Source organism: Trachurus japonicus, chromosome 5, assembly GCF_045865225.1.
Source record: "Trachurus japonicus isolate A0001 chromosome 5, Traja_1.0".
Taxonomy (NCBI): Eukaryota; Metazoa; Chordata; class Actinopteri; order Carangiformes; family Carangidae; genus Trachurus; species Trachurus japonicus.
Genome location: NC_140911.1, coordinates 33,223,739 through 33,244,876, shown reverse-complemented (window position 1 = coordinate 33,244,876; position 21,138 = coordinate 33,223,739). Strand labels below are relative to the sequence as shown.

The 21,138-nt window shown below is 42.4% G+C and overlaps 2 protein-coding genes across 11 annotated transcripts in view; one reads left to right on the top strand and one right to left on the bottom strand.

The window, feature by feature from the left end:
• Positions 1 to 62: 62 nt before the first annotated feature.
• LOC146988008 (poly(rC)-binding protein 2) lies at positions 63 to 12,101 on the top strand. 9 transcript variants are annotated; one of them, XM_085777584.1, is made up of 13 exons: positions 63 to 215; positions 1,542 to 1,670; positions 2,949 to 2,972; positions 3,076 to 3,108; positions 3,275 to 3,391; positions 3,471 to 3,602; positions 3,775 to 3,903; positions 4,589 to 4,663; positions 5,399 to 5,440; positions 6,709 to 6,781; positions 7,357 to 7,409; positions 8,204 to 8,373; positions 10,778 to 12,101. In XM_085777584.1, the coding sequence occupies exons 2-13, from the start codon at positions 1,602 to 1,604 to the stop codon at positions 10,812 to 10,814; spliced, it is 954 nt and encodes a 317-aa protein (XP_085633710.1). In that variant the 5' UTR covers positions 63 to 215; positions 1,542 to 1,601; the 3' UTR covers positions 10,815 to 12,101. The 9 variants fall into 9 exon arrangements, with proteins under 9 accessions (XP_085633710.1, XP_085633708.1, XP_085633717.1 ...); XM_085777582.1 differs by having other exon boundaries at positions 6,682 to 6,781; XM_085777591.1 differs by lacking the exon at positions 10,778 to 12,101 and adding an exon at positions 8,939 to 9,516 and having other exon boundaries at positions 6,682 to 6,781.
• A 40-nt stretch (positions 12,102 to 12,141) lies between these two features.
• LOC146988007 (mitogen-activated protein kinase kinase kinase 12-like) overlaps positions 12,142 to 21,138 on the bottom strand; it is a 29,961-nt gene continuing 20,964 nt past the window's right edge. For both annotated transcript variants that reach the window (XM_085777581.1, XM_085777580.1), the window contains exons 8-14: positions 18,605 to 18,714; positions 18,361 to 18,477; positions 17,657 to 17,794; positions 16,849 to 17,560; positions 15,680 to 15,747; positions 14,655 to 14,955; positions 12,142 to 14,525 (exon numbers count right to left, since the gene is read on the bottom strand). In XM_085777581.1, coding sequence (XP_085633707.1) covers positions 14,439 to 14,525; positions 14,655 to 14,955; positions 15,680 to 15,747; positions 16,849 to 17,560; positions 17,657 to 17,794; positions 18,361 to 18,477; positions 18,605 to 18,714 — 1,533 coding nt within the window. In that variant the 3' untranslated portion in view covers positions 12,142 to 14,438. The remainder of the gene's footprint in view (positions 14,526 to 14,654; positions 14,956 to 15,679; positions 15,748 to 16,848; positions 17,561 to 17,656; positions 17,795 to 18,360; positions 18,478 to 18,604; positions 18,715 to 21,138) is intronic.

Sequence of the window (21,138 nt, the reverse complement as noted above, 5' to 3'; positions counted from 1 at the left end):
ATGGGGGGGAGTCTGGGTTGGGTGAAAGGGGAAAGTTCAGAGGTGATGATTTTGTTGTCTTTGTGTAAAGGAGTGGAGCTCGATCTCACATCACTCTTCCCTCTTCCCCGAGTCCTCTCTTAACTCTCCCCCGGGTTTCTACCCTCCCGAACCTCTCCCCTTCTACCCTTACAACCCCAACCCTCCCCCCAGTCACTTACCAGCGCAGGAGTCAGGTGAGTTTTATTTTGATGATCGCTGTTTTTATATCTGTTGTTGTGATCAGAAGTGGTAGAAAGAAATCGCGCCCAGCAGCAGCAGCAGCAGCTAGCTGCTAACAGGCCGCACCGCGATGAGCACGCAGTCTCAACGTGGGGAAGTTTGGGGTTAATGTCGCCTTTAAAAACCTGCTGTCTGCTGTTCAGTGTCCGCTCTGGCTCTAAAGAGAGCCACGACACGATGGCTTCAAGGATATCTCTTTTGGGGCCATTTTTAACAACACTGAGCAATTTAGCCAAGTAGCTAGCGTTGCTAAGTAGCGCGTGCATGCTCCATTCATTTCCCCAACACGGCGCGCGACCGAAATGCTAAACGGCTAACTGACTTTCAACAACATTAATAGTTAAATGGACTTGGTTTAAACTTATAAACATAGCAGTACTCAGCAGTTAAAATATTTACTTTTCGTTCCGAACATGCTCGTGAGGGAATATTACGAAATACAGCCCCAAGTGTGATACCGAGGGATGAATTGTCCGCATGTTTGTTGATAAACTTGATTCATTGCTAATGATGGAGGCAGTGTTAGCTCGTTAGACCCATATGTTTCCCAGTTAACACTGAGATGCGTCCATGGCCAATTTACTTGTTTAGAGTCGAATAACTGGAGTTAGAGCAGCATCCAGCTGTCTGGAAATAAAATGCACCCAACTAGCAGCATGTAGTTTGCACAGTGAGAGTGAAACCTTAGCAGTTTTTCCTTTTCTCTTTCATCGTAGTACGCATCAGTTTTCATTGGCATTGTCGTTAGCACAGGCTGTGGCACAACTCTATCATGCACTTTATGAAAAGGTTTATATTTATTACCGAAGAGGAAGTTAGTCGCCCGGAAATTAATCATGGTATATTTTTAAATTTACCACCTAACTTTGCACAGTTAGCCAAAAGATGTGACTAAACTGGATATTTTTAGTTTGTCAAAATTAGTAAGGAAGGGGCCTTTAAATACTTTGTGTCATGATGATTTTTGACTATAATAACCAAGCAAGACTGTATCTGTATTCTAAATAAATATAATATATGAAGAAAATGGGCCAGAAATGTTTCAGCCAGTGCATGGATAACCTATGAACTGGCCAGGGGTATGCATGTTGCTGTAGGTTTATACAACACAGTGAACCACTGTTGTTTAAGTCATTGTGGGATAAAGACACACCATCTGTCTCTTCTTTTTGTCACTCCTTATGTGTTCTAGTTTCACCTTCAGTCTTGTCACATGATCAAGTTTGATATACAATACCTTATCTGTTGTGTGTGTGTGTGTGTGTGTTTTGTCCCTTTAGATCCATCTCGGTGACCAAAGACCCCAGTTCTAAACGGACGGAACGGTTGCAGTTGCAGTTATGGACTCCGGTGTGATTGAAGGAGGGCTCAATGTCACCCTTACCATTAGGCTGCTCATGCATGGCAAGGTGAGGTCACCCATACAGCTGCTTGTGTCTGCACTCTAATAGCCTATGACGTTATATTTATGGAAATGAAGTCCCCGTGGGGATGGTAAAGGGCAGGGACTTTGATGTGATGAGTAAGGGTATTGACACTGTGATGGCATCATGTATCTCAAAGTAAAGTGGAATGGTGTTTTAGTGTGTTATACAGCTGCGGCTTGCACGTAGGAGATCGTGTTTGCCACATGCCTGAATCTGATGCATATCAAGTATCAACTCAATGTACTAAAATATTAAAATGTTCCTCTTTGCTGATGTCTACTTATTTCGGAAATACTTGCAATTCTGGCCACCTTCTGAGCTCTGCGGTTATATCCTTTATAGCTACTAAAGTTGCACTCCTCTCCAAATGATCAGAGTAGCTTCAAACATCAAGTAATATTACAAACAGCAATTTCTTTTCTACCCCTCATTCAAACAAGATTTACCAGCAGGATGTGCTTTGCATTGCAATTGCCACAGTTCACCAATTCACCTGTGCCGTGGCTTTACACTTGTTGCATCTTAAATCCCACGGTGACCTGTTGTTATTGAGACTTCACATGCTGAGATGCCCTGTGGTAAGAAGCAGCTGCTCAAAGTCAGGTTCCGATGCATACGTCCGTCTTTACTGCTGTGAGAGCAAACTGTGCTGCATCCAAAAAATAATATCCTCCAGAAGCGTTTCCTAGCTTGTACCATCCTAAAACAGGCCCCACTGTAGCTGTGCATTAGTAGTCTACAGATACTGTGTGCTTGACTACACCCTGTGTCTCACTGTGGTCAGCAGTGCCGTCCTAGGACTGTGTCAGATGAGATAAAAACAAACTCTGACTGTGGGGGAGATGCTGGGAATTCATAATGGATAGTCCTGAGCATTTTTCCCACAGTTAACCCCCCCAAAAACAACCTGAACCAACAAATTGAGCGGTTGGTAATGAATTTATTTTGTATCTATTTGTTGTCCTGCTTTAATCAGCAGATGATCCGTGGAAGCATCCTCAATTATTATAATGGATCAGATGTCATGCTTTTGATCACCCAGTCATTTCTGAAGATTGTGCACCTACACTGACACGTTTTACTTGTGTCTAAAGTTTGGGGAAACTATATTGCTTTGCTCATTTAAGATCCCTCATCACTGACAGATAAACCAGGCTAAAGCTACAGAAGCTCGGCGTGTCCTGCTCTGTGGTACTAAAAGTTGTGAAAAGACGATTATACAGTCTAATACGACTCTGTTTCTGTTTTCTTTTCTTTTAGGAAGTCGGAAGTATTATCGGAAAGGTAAGCCACTGCTTGACACGTTTGATCTTGATCGTCTTTCACCATTTGAAGATGTGTGTTTGTAAGTGTTAACAAGTCTGACTTTGTGATCTTCTGCTAACAGAAAGGTGAATCTGTGAAGAAGATGAGAGAAGAGGTGAGGGCTTTTCTCCTTATTTTTTTACTCTGGTTATGGCACAATTCAGTGGGCTGTGATGTTATAATTGCCAACAGGACAGAGTTGGCAGATTTACACTGTTTGTTGTTACTAATCTTCCAAATCTCTTCATATTCTATTTGCTTACCTTGTTCTTCCTCTGTAGAGTGGGGCTCGCATCAACATCTCTGAGGGCAACTGTCCTGAGAGGATCATTACATTGGCAGGTCCAACCACGGCCATCTTTAAAGCATTCTCCATGATCATTGAAAAGCTGGAAGAGGTAAGTCCCGTTTTATACTCGCTAACAAATTTGCAGTGACCAGCCTAAATACCAACCAGATTAGCTTTTTTATTCACAGGACATAAGCAGCTCAATGACAAACAGCACAGCTACCAGCAAGCCCCCAGTGACCCTACGCATTGTGGTGCCTGCCAGCCAGTGTGGCTCCCTCATTGGGAAAGGTGGCTGCAAAATCAAGGAAATTCGAGAGGTACGCAGAGATGAGAGTGTATACAAAAGAAAGCTGTAACACAAAAACATGTGGGCTCAAAAAAAATCTTCAATGTAACTTGACCATTTCATTGTGCATGTGGGATTTAGTGCATCAAACACTGATCTGGTCTTATATTCTTTTCGTCTTTCTCTCCGTCTGTCTGCTTCAGTCAACCGGTGCTCAGGTACAAGTGGCAGGAGACATGCTCCCCAACTCCACGGAGCGCGCCATCACTATCGCAGGCACTCCCCAGTCGATAATCGAGTGTGTGAAGCAGATCTGTGTGGTCATGCTTGAGGTCAGTGGACACATGAAAGCAATGAAGCAAAATGAATTGGCAGCTGTTGTCCTGTAAATTAATAATGTGAAATGCTGCGATCTCTGGACCACTGGCTGTTGTGTTTTTGGGCTTGAAACATGAAGGTCTTCAGCTGATCGATAGCAGCTGGTAGAACTTTAAAGGTATTATAAACACTTTAGGGCCCTGTATGAAATTTAATTACGGAATTTACATATTTTAGCATAATTATATGCAATACAGGGAAATATAAACACCCAATTCAAAGGATGAGGCGAAGCTATATCATCCTGTGTCTTTAATATTACTGTTACCAGGTTAAAACTGGATTGCACCATATGAGGTTTAACTTTTAAACCAGATTAAACCGTTTCTCAAATAAAAATTCAGCAGCACCAAAATTAAAATTCAAACCTCTTTCAGCTCAGTTTAAATAAATAAACTGTGCTTCACTAAACTAAGTTTCATTTGAAATGTTGCAACTAACTTGAAGTCAATTTTAGAAACTGAATTACATTTTAACTCTATATAAAGCTAATTTTAAATCAAATTAAATACTGTTGCTGCAGTCCAGCCATAGTGTATTACAGCAGCAGTTCACTATTAATGTAACTTCGATTTCTTCCAGCATATGACATGTGATATGTGTAGTAATGAAGTGATGCATCCTTTGTCTCCTGTACAGTCTCCCCCTAAGGGGGTCACTATCCCCTACCGACCCAAGCCCTCAGGATCGCCCGTCATCTTTGCAGGAGGACAGGTATATACAACACTTCAGAGGGACACGGGATCCCACGTGTGTGTTTATGATGTATGGGGGGGTGGGGGTATTTATTGCTGCAGTAGTTTTGTCAGTTTAGTTTTGATCAGGGTTGGATAGAATATCATATACCCGGAAACCTTTAATGTGATGAAAAGGCTCAGAAGTTCCTTACCTCAAAGTAAAGTAATCCTCAAATCAAGCATGGCTCTCCTACGCTCAGCAGTCACTTAAATGAGCAGCTGTTGAAGGTATTTGAATTTGATAGTCTGATCATTCAATATTTGCCCTAGAGGCAGTTTATTACAGCGCCTTTTATCCGTTTGATTACCCAGAGTCTGTTTCATTGTTTTGAACATTTGCTTTCTAAAGTGAAGTGGCCTGTTTCCTGCTATTGTCGGTCTGAACCAAACGCTTTCTGGTGCTTGTCGGAAGTGCTTGAAGGTTCTTTTTTATCTTACTAAATGCCTTTTTTTTATTCTTTGGAAAAAAAAAATCTCTCCTTCTGGTTTTCCTTAATTCTACTGCGATGTCTCTAAAGATTTCACTTTTCCCAGAAATGTGGAGATTTTGGACAAGACATACCTGTTGATATTCTTAGATCATATACAGTAAATCTTAATGCAGAAAAAGCTTCAGTGAGATGTATCCATTAGGAGGATGTGGCCGGAGCACTACGGTGTCCGACACACTCAGATGTGAGGCCTATGAAAGCTTTGTTCTCATTTGTTTCAGGCATATGCCGTACAAGGACAACACGCGATTCCACAGCCAGATGTAAGTGCAGTAGACATTTTTACATGAAACACCCCCACCCACCCCCTCTCTCCCCTCCCCTCTCCACCTCCACACATAATTACAACTGTTCTCCTCAAAAGTACGCCCACCCACCCGCACAACCCTCATTTTCCAGCCTGTAACTGTGGATACACTTGCCCCCTTATTTTATTTCACTGTGCCCCCCTGTTCAGTCCACTATTATCAGATTTTTGGAGAGCAGCTCTGTTAGTACCTCATGTTTGTGTAGTGAAGTCCCTCAGTTGACTGGCAGTCGGTCCTCAATGAAGATGACATTTGTTGTTTGTGTTTGTCCAGATTCTCCACTGTTCCATGAATAATAATCTGTTCCTGCTGCTCACTCTTTTCTTTTTTTTCCCTTTTTTGTTCTGTCTTGTTTGACGTGTTTTGTTCATCGCAGCCTGTCCCAAATAAAAATGCCTTTTTGTTTTTTTCCCTTTCCCAGCTTTATTAACCCATCATTATTAGTTCATGCTCCGCCTGTGTGTCTCTTTACTTAACTTTATCTGCTTAACTTTATCTTTTATTTTAATGAGTTTAAGATGTTTGTTCAAAAGTATTTGTTGTGTTAGAAGGAACAGATATTATAAGCTTTGCCTGTCATTGAATAGCAGTAAAGTAGAAAGTACCGGTCAGATAAGAAGCTGTATGATAAAACATGCAATCAGATATATAAATATATTTTTTAAAAAAAGCTGTCATTATGTAATAATTAAAGTGCCTTTATCAAGGAGATACGGAAAACTCATCTCTTAAGTATTCCCTTCTGGCTGTGATGGAGATAACTTGTAGAGTGTTAAGCCAAGTATCTGTCTCAGTTCATGTCTGGGTCCTGTATTGGTGTTGGTTAGGAAGTCCTCTACATATTGAGAGCTCCCCTCCTTGTGTATTGTTCCCTGATCCTGAAGACCAGAGAGAAGCAGCCTGCACTTTGGATGAAAGCCTATGGGGTACCCAACATAGACAAGTCCCAAAACACACTGATTGTCAGACACCAGTGATCCACGCAGAGTTTTTTTTTTTTTCTCAAAGCACAAAAGATCTTTCTACACACTGCTATATTAACCCAAGTGTGTGACGTTGTTTGTTTCTGTGTTTGGAAGGTCCTCTGTGTGGCTGTCTGTACTGACTGTGATTTTTTTTTTTTGCTCTGTTTTTCCCTCTTCCTGTGTTTTCCATTTCCTCCACCTCTCTCCCTGTCTCCTCTCTCACTCTCACAGTCTTCCTCTGCTGCTATCTCTCCACAGCTCACCAAGCTTCACCAGTTGGCTATGCAGCAGAGCCCCTTCCCCATCGCACCAAGCAACCAGGGATTCACTGGTACGCAGCACGACATGAGCCGCCGCCTGTCGATGCAGCACTTTATTAACTCGTTTGCCGAGGAGCACGATCGGTTTGCTGGCTTATCGTTTTTTTTTGCGTCTTCAGACATATTTGACGAAAACAAGAAAAGCGTTGTCATTTGAATACACTGATAAACCAGAAAAGACCTCACTGATCGTCCAGGGAAGCTTAAATGTTTTGAATCCCACGTTTTCCACAGACACCTGCGATGGACTGTGACCGCGTCAGTCTTCTCTGTCCAGCGTTGGCTCGCCATGATTTTTGGTTGCATAGATTTGTCGTTTGCAGAGATCAGTTCCCCGATGAAGTTTACAGATACAGCTGCTATGTCAGGTCCTTTTTTGGCACCAGCTACAATGCCATGTCAAAATCCTTACAGTGTGATTGGAAAGATGTTATTGAGATAGATCACAATATAAAAATGTCAGATTGCCTAATTCTCATCTAACAACATCTTGATATCCTGTCATCCAGGTGGCTGCACACTTGGTATTACCTGTGGACTAATTTGCAACATTGGTTTTGTTATTTAACCGTTGTTTATTTTTCAGGGATAGATGCTTCTGCTCAAACCAGTTCCCATGAGATGACCATTCCAAATGATGTAAGTGCAAAAAGTAGCTTTTTATCACTGTCGAGCAGTTAAAGTTGAGGCTTGTTGTCTCATCCATTCACTGTTTCAATGCTAACCCCAACCCTATTCTGTGAGACTGCAGTTAAAGAGATAGTTTAACATTTTGGCAAATTGGCCCATTGCCATAATCCCTATAGTTTTAGGAGTAGGTTCGTTACCTTTAATTGTTGGTGCAAGCTATTTTTAGAACAGTGGAGCAGAGCCACGAGCTGCTCAGAGCTACGCTGCGGAGGCTCATGGGATTTCTTGGTTTCCCTCATCAAACTCGTCAAATACACAATCCAAAATTCATGCAGAACCACTGATTCATGTTCCTGTCGGGGGCAGTTTTTTCAGCAAGCAGTCTCTGCATCTGCCTCGAAAACAACTCGTTCTATTATTATCTCATAGTGTGGTGAATGTGGAGTTGTTGGATTGTGTATTTGAGTTTGATGAGGGAAACCAAGAAATCCCATTAGCCTCCGTAGCGTAGCTCTGAGCAGCTCGCGGCTCTGCTCCGCCGTTCTAAAAATATCTTGCACTGGCAATTAAGGTAACAAACCTACTCCTAAAACTATAGAGATCATGGCAATGGGCCAATTCACCAAAATGAAAACTAAAACTAACAAAACTATCCCTTTAAGACCACGACAAAGAAAAAAAAAAGCACTAAATGTACACAACTCATTATTCTGGCTCATCCCAGGTCGCTGTCTTTATCATGTGTTCATTATGTAGATGATCTCTGTTGTGATGCTTAACGTTGCTGCTCTCCTCCACTGCAGCTAATTGGGTGCATCATTGGCCGCCAGGGAGCCAAGATCAATGAGATCAGGCAAATGTCAGGCGCCCAGATCAAGATTGCGAATCCAGTGGACGGATCGACCGACCGCCAGGTCACCATCACGGGCTCGCCTGCCAGCATCAGCCTGGCTGAGTACCTCATCAACGCCAGGTGAGATAACCAGTGATGTCATTTGTTAACAGGTTTTTGATTCAGTCACAGGTTTTTGAGACATGAAAACGTTGCATCAGTTGTTGAATATGAGCTAGAAGTTATAAAAACTCGGGCCTATCGGATGTCCTTTTCCTTTTTTTTTTTTGTCCTCAATCTTGTCTTGCTCTCAGGCTGTTGTGCAGGGCCGTCGCATTTCATTTCTCCTAATCTAAACTTTAGAAGAACATCCCAGTTTATGTGCCTACTATCATGTGCTCTTCCATGACTGACCTAACCTGCTTATGTGCGCAATGCACCTGACATCGCTCCATCACAACAGATGTGATCTTTTTTCCCTCCCCTCTCTTAATTTTTTCTTTCTTTGTAACTGACACTTTTATTTCTAATGAAGCTTTTTTTTTTATCCTGTGTTTTGGTCTCTTCCCTGAGTGATCCCCTCCACACACACACTCCCCACCACTCTTCCGACCCCTTCCTCTCCCCTCCCACCCATTGCTCACCAGCCTGCCCTGTGACCCATCCCGACTGTGTTGTCCCTTTCTCCTTGTCTCTCTTTCTACAGTGTAGAGTCCTCTAAACCTCCTCCCTCCTCCTCCTCCTTGAACCCTGAACAGACCAGCCTGTGCCCTCCCTCCACCTCTACTACTACTACTACTACTACCACTACTACTACTACTACCACCACCTCCTCTGCTGCTACCTCCTCCTTCTCTTCCTCCTCCTCCTCTTCCTCCTGTGTGGTGCCCCCCTCAGCCTCCATCCCTCTGTCCTTGTTGGCTCCAGGGCCGCCTCCTCCCTCCTCCTCTTCCTCCTCCTCCTCCTCCACTGATTCCCTGCTCCCCAGCTCTCCTGCCTGTGTGTCGAGTCTCCTCAGTCTCAAGCCCCTCCCTCTCCTGGCCCTCCATGTTGTCAGCGGGGCCAGTAACCCCGCACACCCAATCCCCACTGAGCCCAAAATCGCCCCAGAGCTCGGCTCCAAGTCTAAAAGGCGAAGGCTCTCCCCTTACTAACGAAGGAAACATAAGTCATCTACTACTAAAGTACTGACAATGCTCTTTGTTGTCTGTACCTGCACTTGCTTTTGTATCTGGCTGTGCCATGCCATGCTTACTACAGAAAACAAATGCACACAAACAAGTGATATACAGCCAGGAAGATGGTTGCTGCCATATTTATAAACTAGATACCTGTAGATTGATCGGGCCTGTCTCCTAAAGAAACGACATGTTGAGTGCATTATATTTTTCAATAACTCTGAACTTAGCATGGACGGTGAATTATTTCACTGATGTACCGAAGCATTTCTCTCTTTGTGTAAAAGCTCTGCTCAGGTAGCGGCTCTCTTTTAAGATGTCAAATTGTATTTATGGGGATAGTTTTTTCTTGTAGTGAATTTCAAGTGACTAATGTTAGCTGTCATAACGGAGAGTATATGTATCACTTTTTTTCTGCTTTCTGTGTAAGAAATTATTGTAATTTGAATTCCAACAAAATCTGCCCTCAGGTATCAAAGGCACCAACTTGCGCTTTTTTGTTATTAAAACCATCAGTTTAGCCTCAGCTTCCCTGGCAGAGTTAAAGATGGATACCAGTGTTATGTCCATACAGTGAATATTTAACTGGAGTAAGAAGTAGTTATCTTAGCGTAGCATAAAGATGAGCAGAAGTTTAAAAAAAAATAATAACCTCCCTTCTTTTAAGACAGCTGATTGTCATGTTGTAATGCAGTTGCTTAATATGTACAGTGTAGAAGTGAGCTGTTGTGGTTTTATAGCCATTTGTGTGTTAGGCTTTTTCTTGGAAATCACTTCTTGGCCTGAGAACTACACAAACTGACTAAGAAATAGTCCAACTCATGTCCTCCTTTAAAACCACAAGTGTTGTTCTTTGGTTACACTCACAACACTTTAGTTTGTGGACCGATTAAACAAAGAGGATGCAGTGTTTTGGTTCCTGAGCAGCAGATGAGGTTTGTAGGAGATACAGTCCGTATGCTCAGCTAAGATGACCAGTGTATGGACATGAGAGTGGTGTTGAACTTCTAACTCACCCATTTTCTAAGCAAGAAAACAAATATGTGCATCTTCCAAAAACATTGACCTCTTTCTTTTTACGCAGCTCCATTATCAGACAGCTCGGTATCATTTTCAGATCTGACTGATCAGCTGTTGAATTAAAGTTATCATTGACAATAGGAGCAGCCAGACCGGACACCTGATGATCTTTTCTATATGAGAGCATAAATTCCCCATTCAGTAAATTCATCTGATCTGCATCTACTGTTTTATTCTATTATTGTAATGTACAGTTAATAAGGTTGACATTTATCTTGTCCGTTGATTGCATGCCTTATTCTCTCTCCCTCCCTGGTCTCCGGGTGTCTCTCTGTCTGTTTCTCCAGGCTTTCCTCTGAGGCCACAGGACTGGCAGCCAACTGATAAGACACTGCATCTGCACTAAATCTCACTTTTATATCATCGGCTACCATAAAGCAGTCAATGCAACTATCCGACTTAAGAGTTTATATATTATACTGCCTCTTCCTCATTTTGAAGGTCAACCGCCACTGATTTGATCCGCTGAGTTCATTATTTATTTTCTTTTTGTTCTGGTTTTTAGTCAAAAGAAGCAAACAATTAGGTTTTTAATTCCCTGTTTTGAGTCGAGTTGGAGGTTTTAATGATTTGTTATTAGACTTTTTTTTTCTTTTTTTCCCCCCTGGATGGATCCCTCGCTCTCTTCCCTTTTTTTCTTTCTTTGCCATCACAGAGGAGTAGAGTTGGAAAACTCTTGAATAGGCATATAGATTTAGTTCTACACAGTCAGTTTTTTTCTTTAAAAAGGAAAAGACAAAAAAGGAAAAATAAACAAAAGTATCAAAAATAAGAATAGAGTGACTGTTTTATTCTGTGTTTATATACGCCCCGACCCACCTCACCTTTTTTTCTCATCCAGTTCCACAAAGTCGGTCTGTCCACTTCCATGTCCACACTCACTCGCTTTAAATATACACGGCGTTCTCCCCCTTGGTCACCTTTTTTCAATTGAAGTGCTTGTAACATGGATTATGCTCGTGTCACTGAGGAGAATACGTAGCTGTACATGCACTGTCACTGATTATATTTGGTTATGATGACAAATGTTTTAACTCTCACAGTTGAATTTATCCAGATTATTTAAAATGTGTATTATTACGCATGTCAGTCCCTCCCCTCTCCTCCCTCCCTCTCCCTCCCTCCCTCCCTCCCCTCTACACGTCATTCCTGTTCTCCCCCTCTCCTGGTCCTGAGATCATGTGTTGATATTTTGCTGGGATGGGGGGTTTTTCGGGGTTTGGGCTTGGCTCAAGGGATCGGAAGCAGAGGGTTCTCCTCGCTTTTTTTGTAAAGACTGATATATACTAAAAAAAAAATGTTGGAATATTTGTTTTAAATGGAGGAAATATTTTTTTTTAACTACCAAAGGGGGGTTAACTCCTGGACACTGACTGATCTGTCTATTAAATGTGATGAGGCTGAGAACTGAAATCATTGAAGCTCTGGAACTAGACAAAGAAAGGGTTGTGATTTAACACTAGTTTCCTGCTCTTTGCTTTGCTCAAGTCAGAATTTATTTTATTTTTTATTTGCAGGAAAGAAAACTTTTGTGCACGTTTTTGAGACTGTAGACCTGGGTGCCACAACATTGTTAAAAAAATACGGAAATAAAGATGTGAAATGCTCAAACCACAGATTTTCCCGAGTCTTCTGTCATTGAACACACGAGTTGACTTTTTAGAGGTTTGACTTTTATTTTTAAATTGTTTCTTAAATATATTTATTGTACAGTTACAATAATGCAGTATAAAAAAAGAAAACATTTCAGTTCATACCAGGTTGTTTCAATCGGCATCAAAGAAAACACAAGTACCTCCACAGTCGAGACACTAGAGGGCAGTAGTTTTGCTTTTTGGCAACTTTATCCTGCGTGAGGATTTTCGGCTTTACACCATGGGGGCTTAATCAGTTTTAAAACGCTCTATAAATTTATACTTTAAAATATAACACCAGATTTTTTTTAAAAAAAGAAAAGAAAAAACAAGCTGCCATTTATAGCTTATTGAGTTTGACCCAATGGGTCATGTGTTAATGGAACAGGATGTAATGTGCTGTTGTAGAGTCAGATTGAACCACGGGCACATAAAGAAGGCTTGTCGAGAGACACAAGTACATCAGAGCAGCACAGTTTTATCTGTCACTGTTAATTGTGAGGGAGCCCTTACACATTAGTGCAAAAAAAAATGGTGAGGACAATGTCAGAGTGATCTTCCCACTGTGGGCTTGTAAAGCTTCAGCAACTGAGGTCATCTGCTATGTTGGGGGGTGTGGGACAAACTGTGGTGCTCCAGGCCGAATGGGAAGTGGAGTTTTTACATTTTTGCACCTGACCCACAAGGAGCCAGAGGTTAATTATCTTGATTTATTTATTAAAACACCACTAGCATCCACAGTATAGAACCAAGTGGATCTTTGCATACATACGCTATATTATAACATCTTCTCCTCTGTGTTGGCACACTGCATACAGTGTGTGGCTGCTGGGAGCTGAGGGAGGGGCAGCAGCCGTGAATGTGATCTTTTTTTTTTTTTTCAGTGATTCTGAGTTGTGTCTTGGTGTTTCGTGTCCCCATCATCCATACGCCTTCGCTCATTGGACTTGTCCTTTAATGTCTACCATAAATCAGCAGACTTAGAACAGTTGCATTTGTCCTCTATGGCTGGGTCTGGACCTGAGTCACAAACAGTGACAGGTTTTAATTGATGCACTCCAATGAGCTATTCATACCTTTTCACAAGCATGCTTGATGGATGCTATATACACACCTAGATGCTCAGAAAAGGATTTTCAAACCTGTATTGCATTTTAATACAATAAACACTGCAATACTAATAAAAACAAAAGCCAGTCTGCCCTGACTGAAACCACACGTGGTTCCTTTAACCTGTGACACCACAGGATGTTTTTAAACCCAGAGCAGACATATTGCTTTTTCCTTTGTTCACATGTTGTTCCTCTTTTCTCTGTGTTTCGATGCTCAGACATGAACAGCAGCTACAGTACATTCTACTACCATAAGCTTTTTGAGGTTCAAATAGAGTAGCGCCACCTAATTAGAAACATCAGCACCTTTAAATTATACAATCTCACATTTTTAAAAATTTGTTCATTGTACAACATCACATATTTACACTGATATTAAAACACAGAAGTAGAAAATGGCAACGTAATCCGTGTTACAAATAGAAATTAAAAAAATGGAAACAAAAAATGGAAAAATGTAAACATTTCTGTTTCTTTTTTCTTTTCTTTTTTAAAATTCGCTGTAAATGAACAATAAATTAGTCAGTGCATAATGTTCTGAGAGGATATGACACAATAATAACAAGGAACATTTTCATAAATTAAGTGCAAGTAGCAACATCAGTGGGTGTCCCAGTAACGTTGACGACGGAAACCGTTAAAATATAATAGAAGCCCTGATAGGATTTCATAAAACATGTTCTCATATGACACAACATGATATAACATGACACATTTTTTTTTTTTGACGGAGATAAAATACAAACTGACATGGTAGACGACAAGAGACGCGAACAGACGGTTGCGTAGATGGCCTCTTTTGACCGAGGCCTCTATCACTGAGGTGTCATTTCATGTGTTTTCGTAAAGCTGATCTCGGGCCAGTTGCTATGGAAGGAACTAACGAGGCGGCAAGCTCCGTCAGCTCGGCAAGTGCCCCGGGTCAGTTTCACATCCCTGTGATTTATCTCATACGGAATAATGATTTTCCTGTTTTTCTTTTGTTTTGTTTTCCTTTCAGGATGTCAGGTTCTTCATCCCACTCTCCATTTTTTTCCATTGGTTTGTTTTTGTGTTGCTGCCTGGAACGAAGGAGACGGGCCTTCGCTTCCTGTCTCTCTCCAATGTCCCTGATCATGACTCATGTGTTTTCTTAGGTCTGTGAGAGCAGAAGAGTCCTTCAGAGGCCAGATCTCTGAGCGTCTGAGTGGGTTGAGGTGTTTTCACCAGTTGGTTGTGGGTTGACTGGGCTCTGCGATGCCTGAATGGTCCAGCTCTGCACTGTCACAGTCCGAGTCATCGTACAGGCCCTGGAGCACAAACATGAAAGATTTGAACAAATTCTTAAACACTTAGTCACACTTAATCTACAAAATCACATTTGTGAAGGTTGATGTAACGTTTGCCTGCTATTGTCCATTCACTCTTTTCTTGCCTACCTCATAATTATGGTCATTAGAGGCGAGCTGGGTCTTGACTTGTCGTAGAATCGCTTCCTTCTCGGACAGTCCGTCGGAGCCCAGCTGGGTCGGGTCGGAGGGGTCGGCGGGAATCTCCGAGCCCTGAGACAGCAGGTCGTCGCTCTTGTCGTCCAGACGCTCGTCGGTGTTGGTGCTGACCACGTCCGGCGTGCCGCTGTGGGAGTGGTCACTGGTGTTTCCCTCCTCCCCGTCCGACACCGACAAGTTCTCCGAGCTGAACGTCGACAGGGACTGGCATTTGGTCATGCTCACGGGACGCCTGCGATAGGAGAGAGGCCATTACTACAGGTGAGCTCAGGTGATGTCTGACAAAACGTCTAATCAACTAAATGAATTAAAACAGCATCATCAATGCAGAAAAGAAATGTTAATATAAAGGGGACATATTATGGAATTATCACTTATTTAAGACTCTTTAACATATATGTGGGTGTTTGTCTTGCCTTCCGGCCCCCAAAATGTGAGAATTGACAAAAAGGGGTTGAAATCCATGTGGTTTTACAAGCTGTTCCCTCAGTTGTCTCCCAGTGATGGAACTAGGATTTGAATTCCTACCTGGGACTGGTAGAATGGGCGGGGCAAGCAGTGCTTCATTTACATTTAACGGGACAGACACTGAACGTGCTGTTCTGAACAGGGCTGTTTTGAGAGGATGAAAAGAGCTGTGATGTTTGACCCTTGGGGTATTTTGACCAAAGCATGTCACAGACATGTCTTTAAGACACTTGGGAATTATTTTAATTTTCAGAAAAGGGGGCATAATATGTCTCCTTTAAAGCAGAAATTCAAAACTTCTGTCAACTGTTCAAAAACCCATACCGGCAGTAATATTGTTGCAGGGATGGGGCTCCGTTGGAGCGGGTGGGGGTTGTAGTTTATATTTGTATTACTCCTGATCATTTATACTTTTGAATTTATGTACTTTGTACATTATCTTTTTATGTACAAATATAAATAAAAAGACTTGGAGCAAAAACCCGTACCGTCGTCTTGGTAGTTCCACTTCACTGTCCACTTCTCCTTCCTCCTCCTCTGACGACACTCCCCGCCTCTGTGGAAAATATTTACGGTAAGTATGAAACCATGTTTGCCTGTGTCACTGCTAATAATCCGGCCAATATATCAGAGCCATCTGGGAGGTTACGACCCTGATGACGCACTGGATGCACACAGAGCTCAGTCCGGGCAGGTTTGAATTGTCTGAGCCTGAGGTTCACTGAGGGATTACTCCTCCTTATCATTACAGTTTTGTAACAGGTTCAATTTACAGATAATCTCATCTGTGCATGGGTCCACATAGATTATAAATTATAGAAAAACATCACTAGTGAATAAATTGCACTGTATAGGAGCCCTTGCAGTGTGCAAGCTTTTCTTCACTTTTTCAGCTCTCATTCTTTTAGCTCAGCACCTGCACAATTTTGCTCATGGATCTGCGTGCTTTATACAGCTTCTTTATCTTAATGAACTACCAATAAAGTCTTTCCACTGAGCTCCATGACTTTTTTGTGTGAGACTAAAAAGATGGCTGCATGTAAATGGGAAGCTGATTCTGTAGACTAAATGAGAAATCTACAGCTATGTGTTGGGCATCAACAAATTATAGCTGTAAAAAAAAAAAAGAAAAAAAAAAGAACAAAATCTAATGGAAAAACCTGTATGAGTTTATCATGTGTGTAGCTCTGCTCTATTTTTAGGCAGACACCAAAACGGCGTTACAGTTAGCAGTGGAGGTGTGGGGGAAAAAAAATCAATACAGCGTAGTATCGCAATAATTTGGGAGGCATTATTGTATGGGTACACAGATGCCAAGCATTGAACTTTTATCATATAAATTGCAAATACAAATTTAAGTTTTTTGCAGTAGAATACTAGAGTATTTTCTATGACTGTGTATTGTTTTGTAACATTAACAATACGATTTAGGCGAGATGTATCCTATTAGATAAAACAATGTTGATTTGAAGTTTTCAAGAACATAATTTGCAGTTGCAAAAAGGTTAGAATAAACTGCAACATCACAATATGTTATTGGAATACTCAGGATAAAGACAAATTTATATAAATCACAATAATATTATATAATGATAATAACATATTGATGACCCCACTGTGGTGATTCCCACCCCTAGTCAGCATCATCCAGTCTCACCTGGCTGCGTGTCACTGCGGCCCTGTAGAGCAGTGCTGAGGGGGTGAGGCGCTGACTTCTGGGTGAGCGCGTGATCACGGGCCCTTCCTCCTTCTCCTCGCCCTCGTGGGGGGCCCGGGGGCTCCCCAGCCCAGACGCCCTCCCGGCGGCGGCGCCCCTGCCACACGGCGAGTCGGGGCTGCTGGAGAACGGAATGGAAGCTGCGTCTTCGCTGGGCGTGTCACTGCGTGGAGGTGTTTCCGCCAGGTCATCGGCCCCTACCCCCCCATCCGGCCCCTCATCGGGCCCTCCAGTCCTTCTGTCCTCCCCGAGGCCGGCCGAGGCGCTCTGACTGCCCGCTCTGTCCAGCCCGGGCCTGGCCTGCCCCCTCCTCCGCCCCTCGGCCTCCAGGGTGGTCGAGATGAGGTCGGGGCTGGAGGAGGACATCTTCTTGAGCAGCAGGTCGTGCTGCAGACCCCGGAGTGCTGCGCTGGGGTCTAGGTGGTGCTTGCTGCTGGGAACGGAGGAAGTGGCGTTGACCATTGCTAAAGATGAAGACAGGGTGGCTTTGAGCTGAGCCAGATCCCCACTGCTGCCTTTTCCAGCCTTCCTGTAGCGAGGTTTCCCTCGGCGAGAGCGGCCAGGGGAGGTAGAGCCTTTGTTGGGTATCGTGACCTGGGTCATGGACGAGTCCAGTTTGGGGAGGATGACTTCTGACTTTAGTAAGTCCGGCCTGGAAAAGACAGAGACAGAATTAATTTTAAAAAAAACAGACTACATGAATAAATTCCTTTAGTAGACACACTGGATATTTAACTTCATGTCTCACCTCTTGCTGTTGGAGGGCAGTTTCTGAGGTACGTTACGTTTCTTCATGAGCTTCTCCATGGAGTTGGAGGAGGCTGACTGTCTGGAGCTGTGGTGCTTGAAGCAGCCTGGGTACTTCTTGTCCAGTGAATGCTCCCTCCTGATGTTTCAACACAACACAAGCCAAATCTTTATTTAAATTGATGTCAATGGACACTCAGCAGAGTGTACAAGAGCACTTTCAATTCAATTCACATTCAATGTCCCTGTGTGACTGCATGTAACACACCGCTTGACTCATGTAGGTGAATATCAGGCTGTCAGTCATAGGTATTTGAATATATAAAACCCTATTTTTTTCCTAACTCTACACCTGTAATGATACAACTATAAAGGAACAAAGATTTGAAAACAATTTGCGGTAACACTTTATAATAAGTACACACTATGAAGCATTAGTTAAGCATTAAATACTGAATTCATCACTTATAACACATGAATACTTATTAGTATGTAGTTTATAAACACAGTTAAAAATGTTTTACTCATCACTGATAAGCACTAACTGTATTTATAAACTACATACTAATGAGTATTCATGTATTATAAATGAAGATTTCAGTGTTTATTAATGCTTAACTAATGCTTAATAGTGTGTACTTATTATAAAGTGTCACCCAATTTACTGCTCTGAGCGCCCGTCATTGAAAATAATAATTTTCTTACTTGAGCAGCTCCTTCTCTTTGATCTCCAGCTGCAGCATGATAGCATTGAGCTCCATGTAGAGGTTGTTGGCTCTCTCCAGTTTCCTCTCATAGTGCTCCCGGATGTCCAGTGCATGTCTGTGTGGTGAGGAGAGTCAACAGAGGGACATAAATACACAGAGGTGCACACCTATCTGCTGCTACCACGTTTTAATGGTCTTAATAACTATACCCCTTGTCCTATGTACCAAGGTGTCGGCCCTACCTGAGTTCTTCTCTGCGTCTTTTGATCAGCTCCTCGTCCAGCCGGTGGAGACACGTCCCCTCGGACTTGATCTTCTCAAAGTGGTGCCTCACCTCGTCTCTCCACTCCGCCTGGTGAGACACATAAAACACATTTGTTTCATTTCAAAATTTCACAGTCAGGGATGACAAATGCTGAAAAGAGATTGTGAGGTAAAAAAAAAAAAAAGTGTTTAAAGGGATAGTTCAACATTTTGGCAAATTGGCCCATTATTGCCATAATCCCTATAGTTTTAGAAGTAGGTTCATTACCTTTAATTGTCGGTGCAAGCTATTTTTAGAGCGGCGGAGCAGAGCCACGAGCTGCTCAGAGCTACGCTACGGAGGCTAATGGGATTTCTTGGTTTCCTTCATCAAACTCATCAAATACACAATCCAACAACTCCAAAACGCTCTGGTGGACAAGTTGTGACCTGCACATTCACCACGCTATGAGATAATAAGGGAACGTTACGAGACAGAGTTGTTTTCGAGGTAAATTCATGCAAAACTGCTGATGCGTTTGCTGTTCTAAAAATAGCTTGCACCGACAAAGAAAGGTAACGAACCTACTGCTAAGACTATAGGGATTATGGCAATGGGCCAATTTGCCAAAATGTTGAACTACCCCTTTAAGTTACTTTACTTTTAAACTACAAATGGTCTAATATTACAACCACACCTACCACAACTCGTAAAATCACCGCTTCTATCTCCAACAGTATTTCTACCAGAAACCTGCAGTCTGCACTTAAGGTGATAGTGTCATACTAGTGATTTGTCTGTAGCTGACATCAAAACATGAAACAATTTTCTCAGCAGCTGCTATTAAATTCTATGGTATATCAGATTCTTGTATTTCCCATCAGGATAATAAAATGTGACTTGACTTTATTTGACTGATGACGTTTACAACAAATGAAATTTATACCAAAATTAAATGTCATTGCACCGTGATATAGGAAAAAAAAAGAAAAAAAAGCTTATAATTTGCAGACAGACTGAGGTTCATGTTTATCACTGAAAGAAAACCCATTAAGCTGTCACATAATAATCAATACGCAGGGAGTGGTGCTGAACATGAACTGACATGACATGAAGACCAAAGAAAAAAATAAATAAAACTGCAGCGTGGGCATTTTCTTGTTCACATTGATGCATGACAGCTGTTATCTGATACCTGTCATATCAAAGGACAAAGGAAGTCTGATATATGAACGTGTGCGCGTACGTGCATGCGCGTGTGCCCCTGTGTGTGTTTTCGTCTGTGCACGAGCGATGCTGTTCTTATTAAGCTAATGGACTCTGTGCGCACTCTCCTGTGTCTCCAGTCCCCTCTTCCTCTCTCCCTTTGCTCTCTCTGCTCCCTACCATTAAAGCAATCAATACACTCCAGCAGAAAATACTTCTTTCTAACGTCACAAGAAAAATCCATTATGGGGCAGAGAGGAGAGGAGAGAAACTGGGGAGGGTAGCAGGAGGAGGATGAGGGGGGGGTAAAGGATCAAGGATAAGTGGAGGGAGTGAGAGAGGTTTGTCTTTGGCATCATGCAAAAAAAAAAAAAAAAAAACAGAGGCGGAGGAAGGGGGGGGGCTGCAGCTAAGCTTAGATGAAATCAAATCGAATTATTTCATGTGTGCGTGTGCGCGCTCAATTGTGACTTGTGATCGCACATGCGTGAGTTACAAATGGATCTGCGCTTTTAACGCATATCTTCCACACAATTATACTTTTCTAAGTCTCTGCCCCGTCCTTCATCCGTCCCATCCCCCACCCACAGCGGCAGGCAGGCAGGCAGGCAGGCAGCCGCGACACGCCCTCTCCGCTGCACAGACCTTCTCGTTGTGATGTGAAAGGAGGTTGGGAGTGAAGGTTCTTGCTTTGACCACAAAGCAGCGCTCACACGTGACGGGGGACGGGGACGGGGGAGAACATGGACCAAAAGAACCAACAATAATATGTTGTGATTGAAAGGAAAGGTATTATTATTAGTGGGAGGCTCCCGAGAGGCCTGGGGCCCCCCGGGCAAGCTGCACACCGCCCTGCACTAGCCGGAAAAAATCACTGCAGCAGGAGACTGGAGACAAATGGAAGAAGCTTGAGAGCAAAATGACTGGATGTTGTTGACAGGACGTTCTCTAGTCTAGTAGAGCGACACACAGGAGTCATTTCTACCTTGGACTCATGTTGACTTATTTATTTGATCAATGAGACTGGGACTTGAGAAGAAACTACAGAATGCATTTCCTGAAGGAAATACGAGTGAATGCTGAAAGCTGGAAGCTGAATGAGCTGAATAAATTGTTGAAACAATGCTGAATTAAGTGAAGAAATTGCTGAACCAATCTTGAAGAGATGAAACAATATCATCTCCCTCAATAATTCTGTACATTTATATGAAACAATAACATGCACAGTACAGTATATGAAACTTCTTAAATTCAATTAAGTGATTGTTGTTGTTTAGAGTTCATAGGACAGGTTAGATTGGTTGTTCATGATGTTATTGTTCCACT

Coding starts and splice junctions, on each gene's coding strand:
- LOC146988008 (XM_085777591.1), top strand. CDS start 1,602: ATGGACTCCGGTGTGATTGAAGGAGGGCTCAATGTCACCCTTACCATT. Junction 3,904..4,588: donor TCTGTGTGGTCATGCTTGAG/GTCAGTGGACAC, acceptor TCTCCTGTACAG/TCTCCCCCTAAGGGGGTCAC. Junction 4,664..5,398: donor TCATCTTTGCAGGAGGACAG/GTATATACAACA, acceptor CATTTGTTTCAG/GCATATGCCGTACAAGGACA.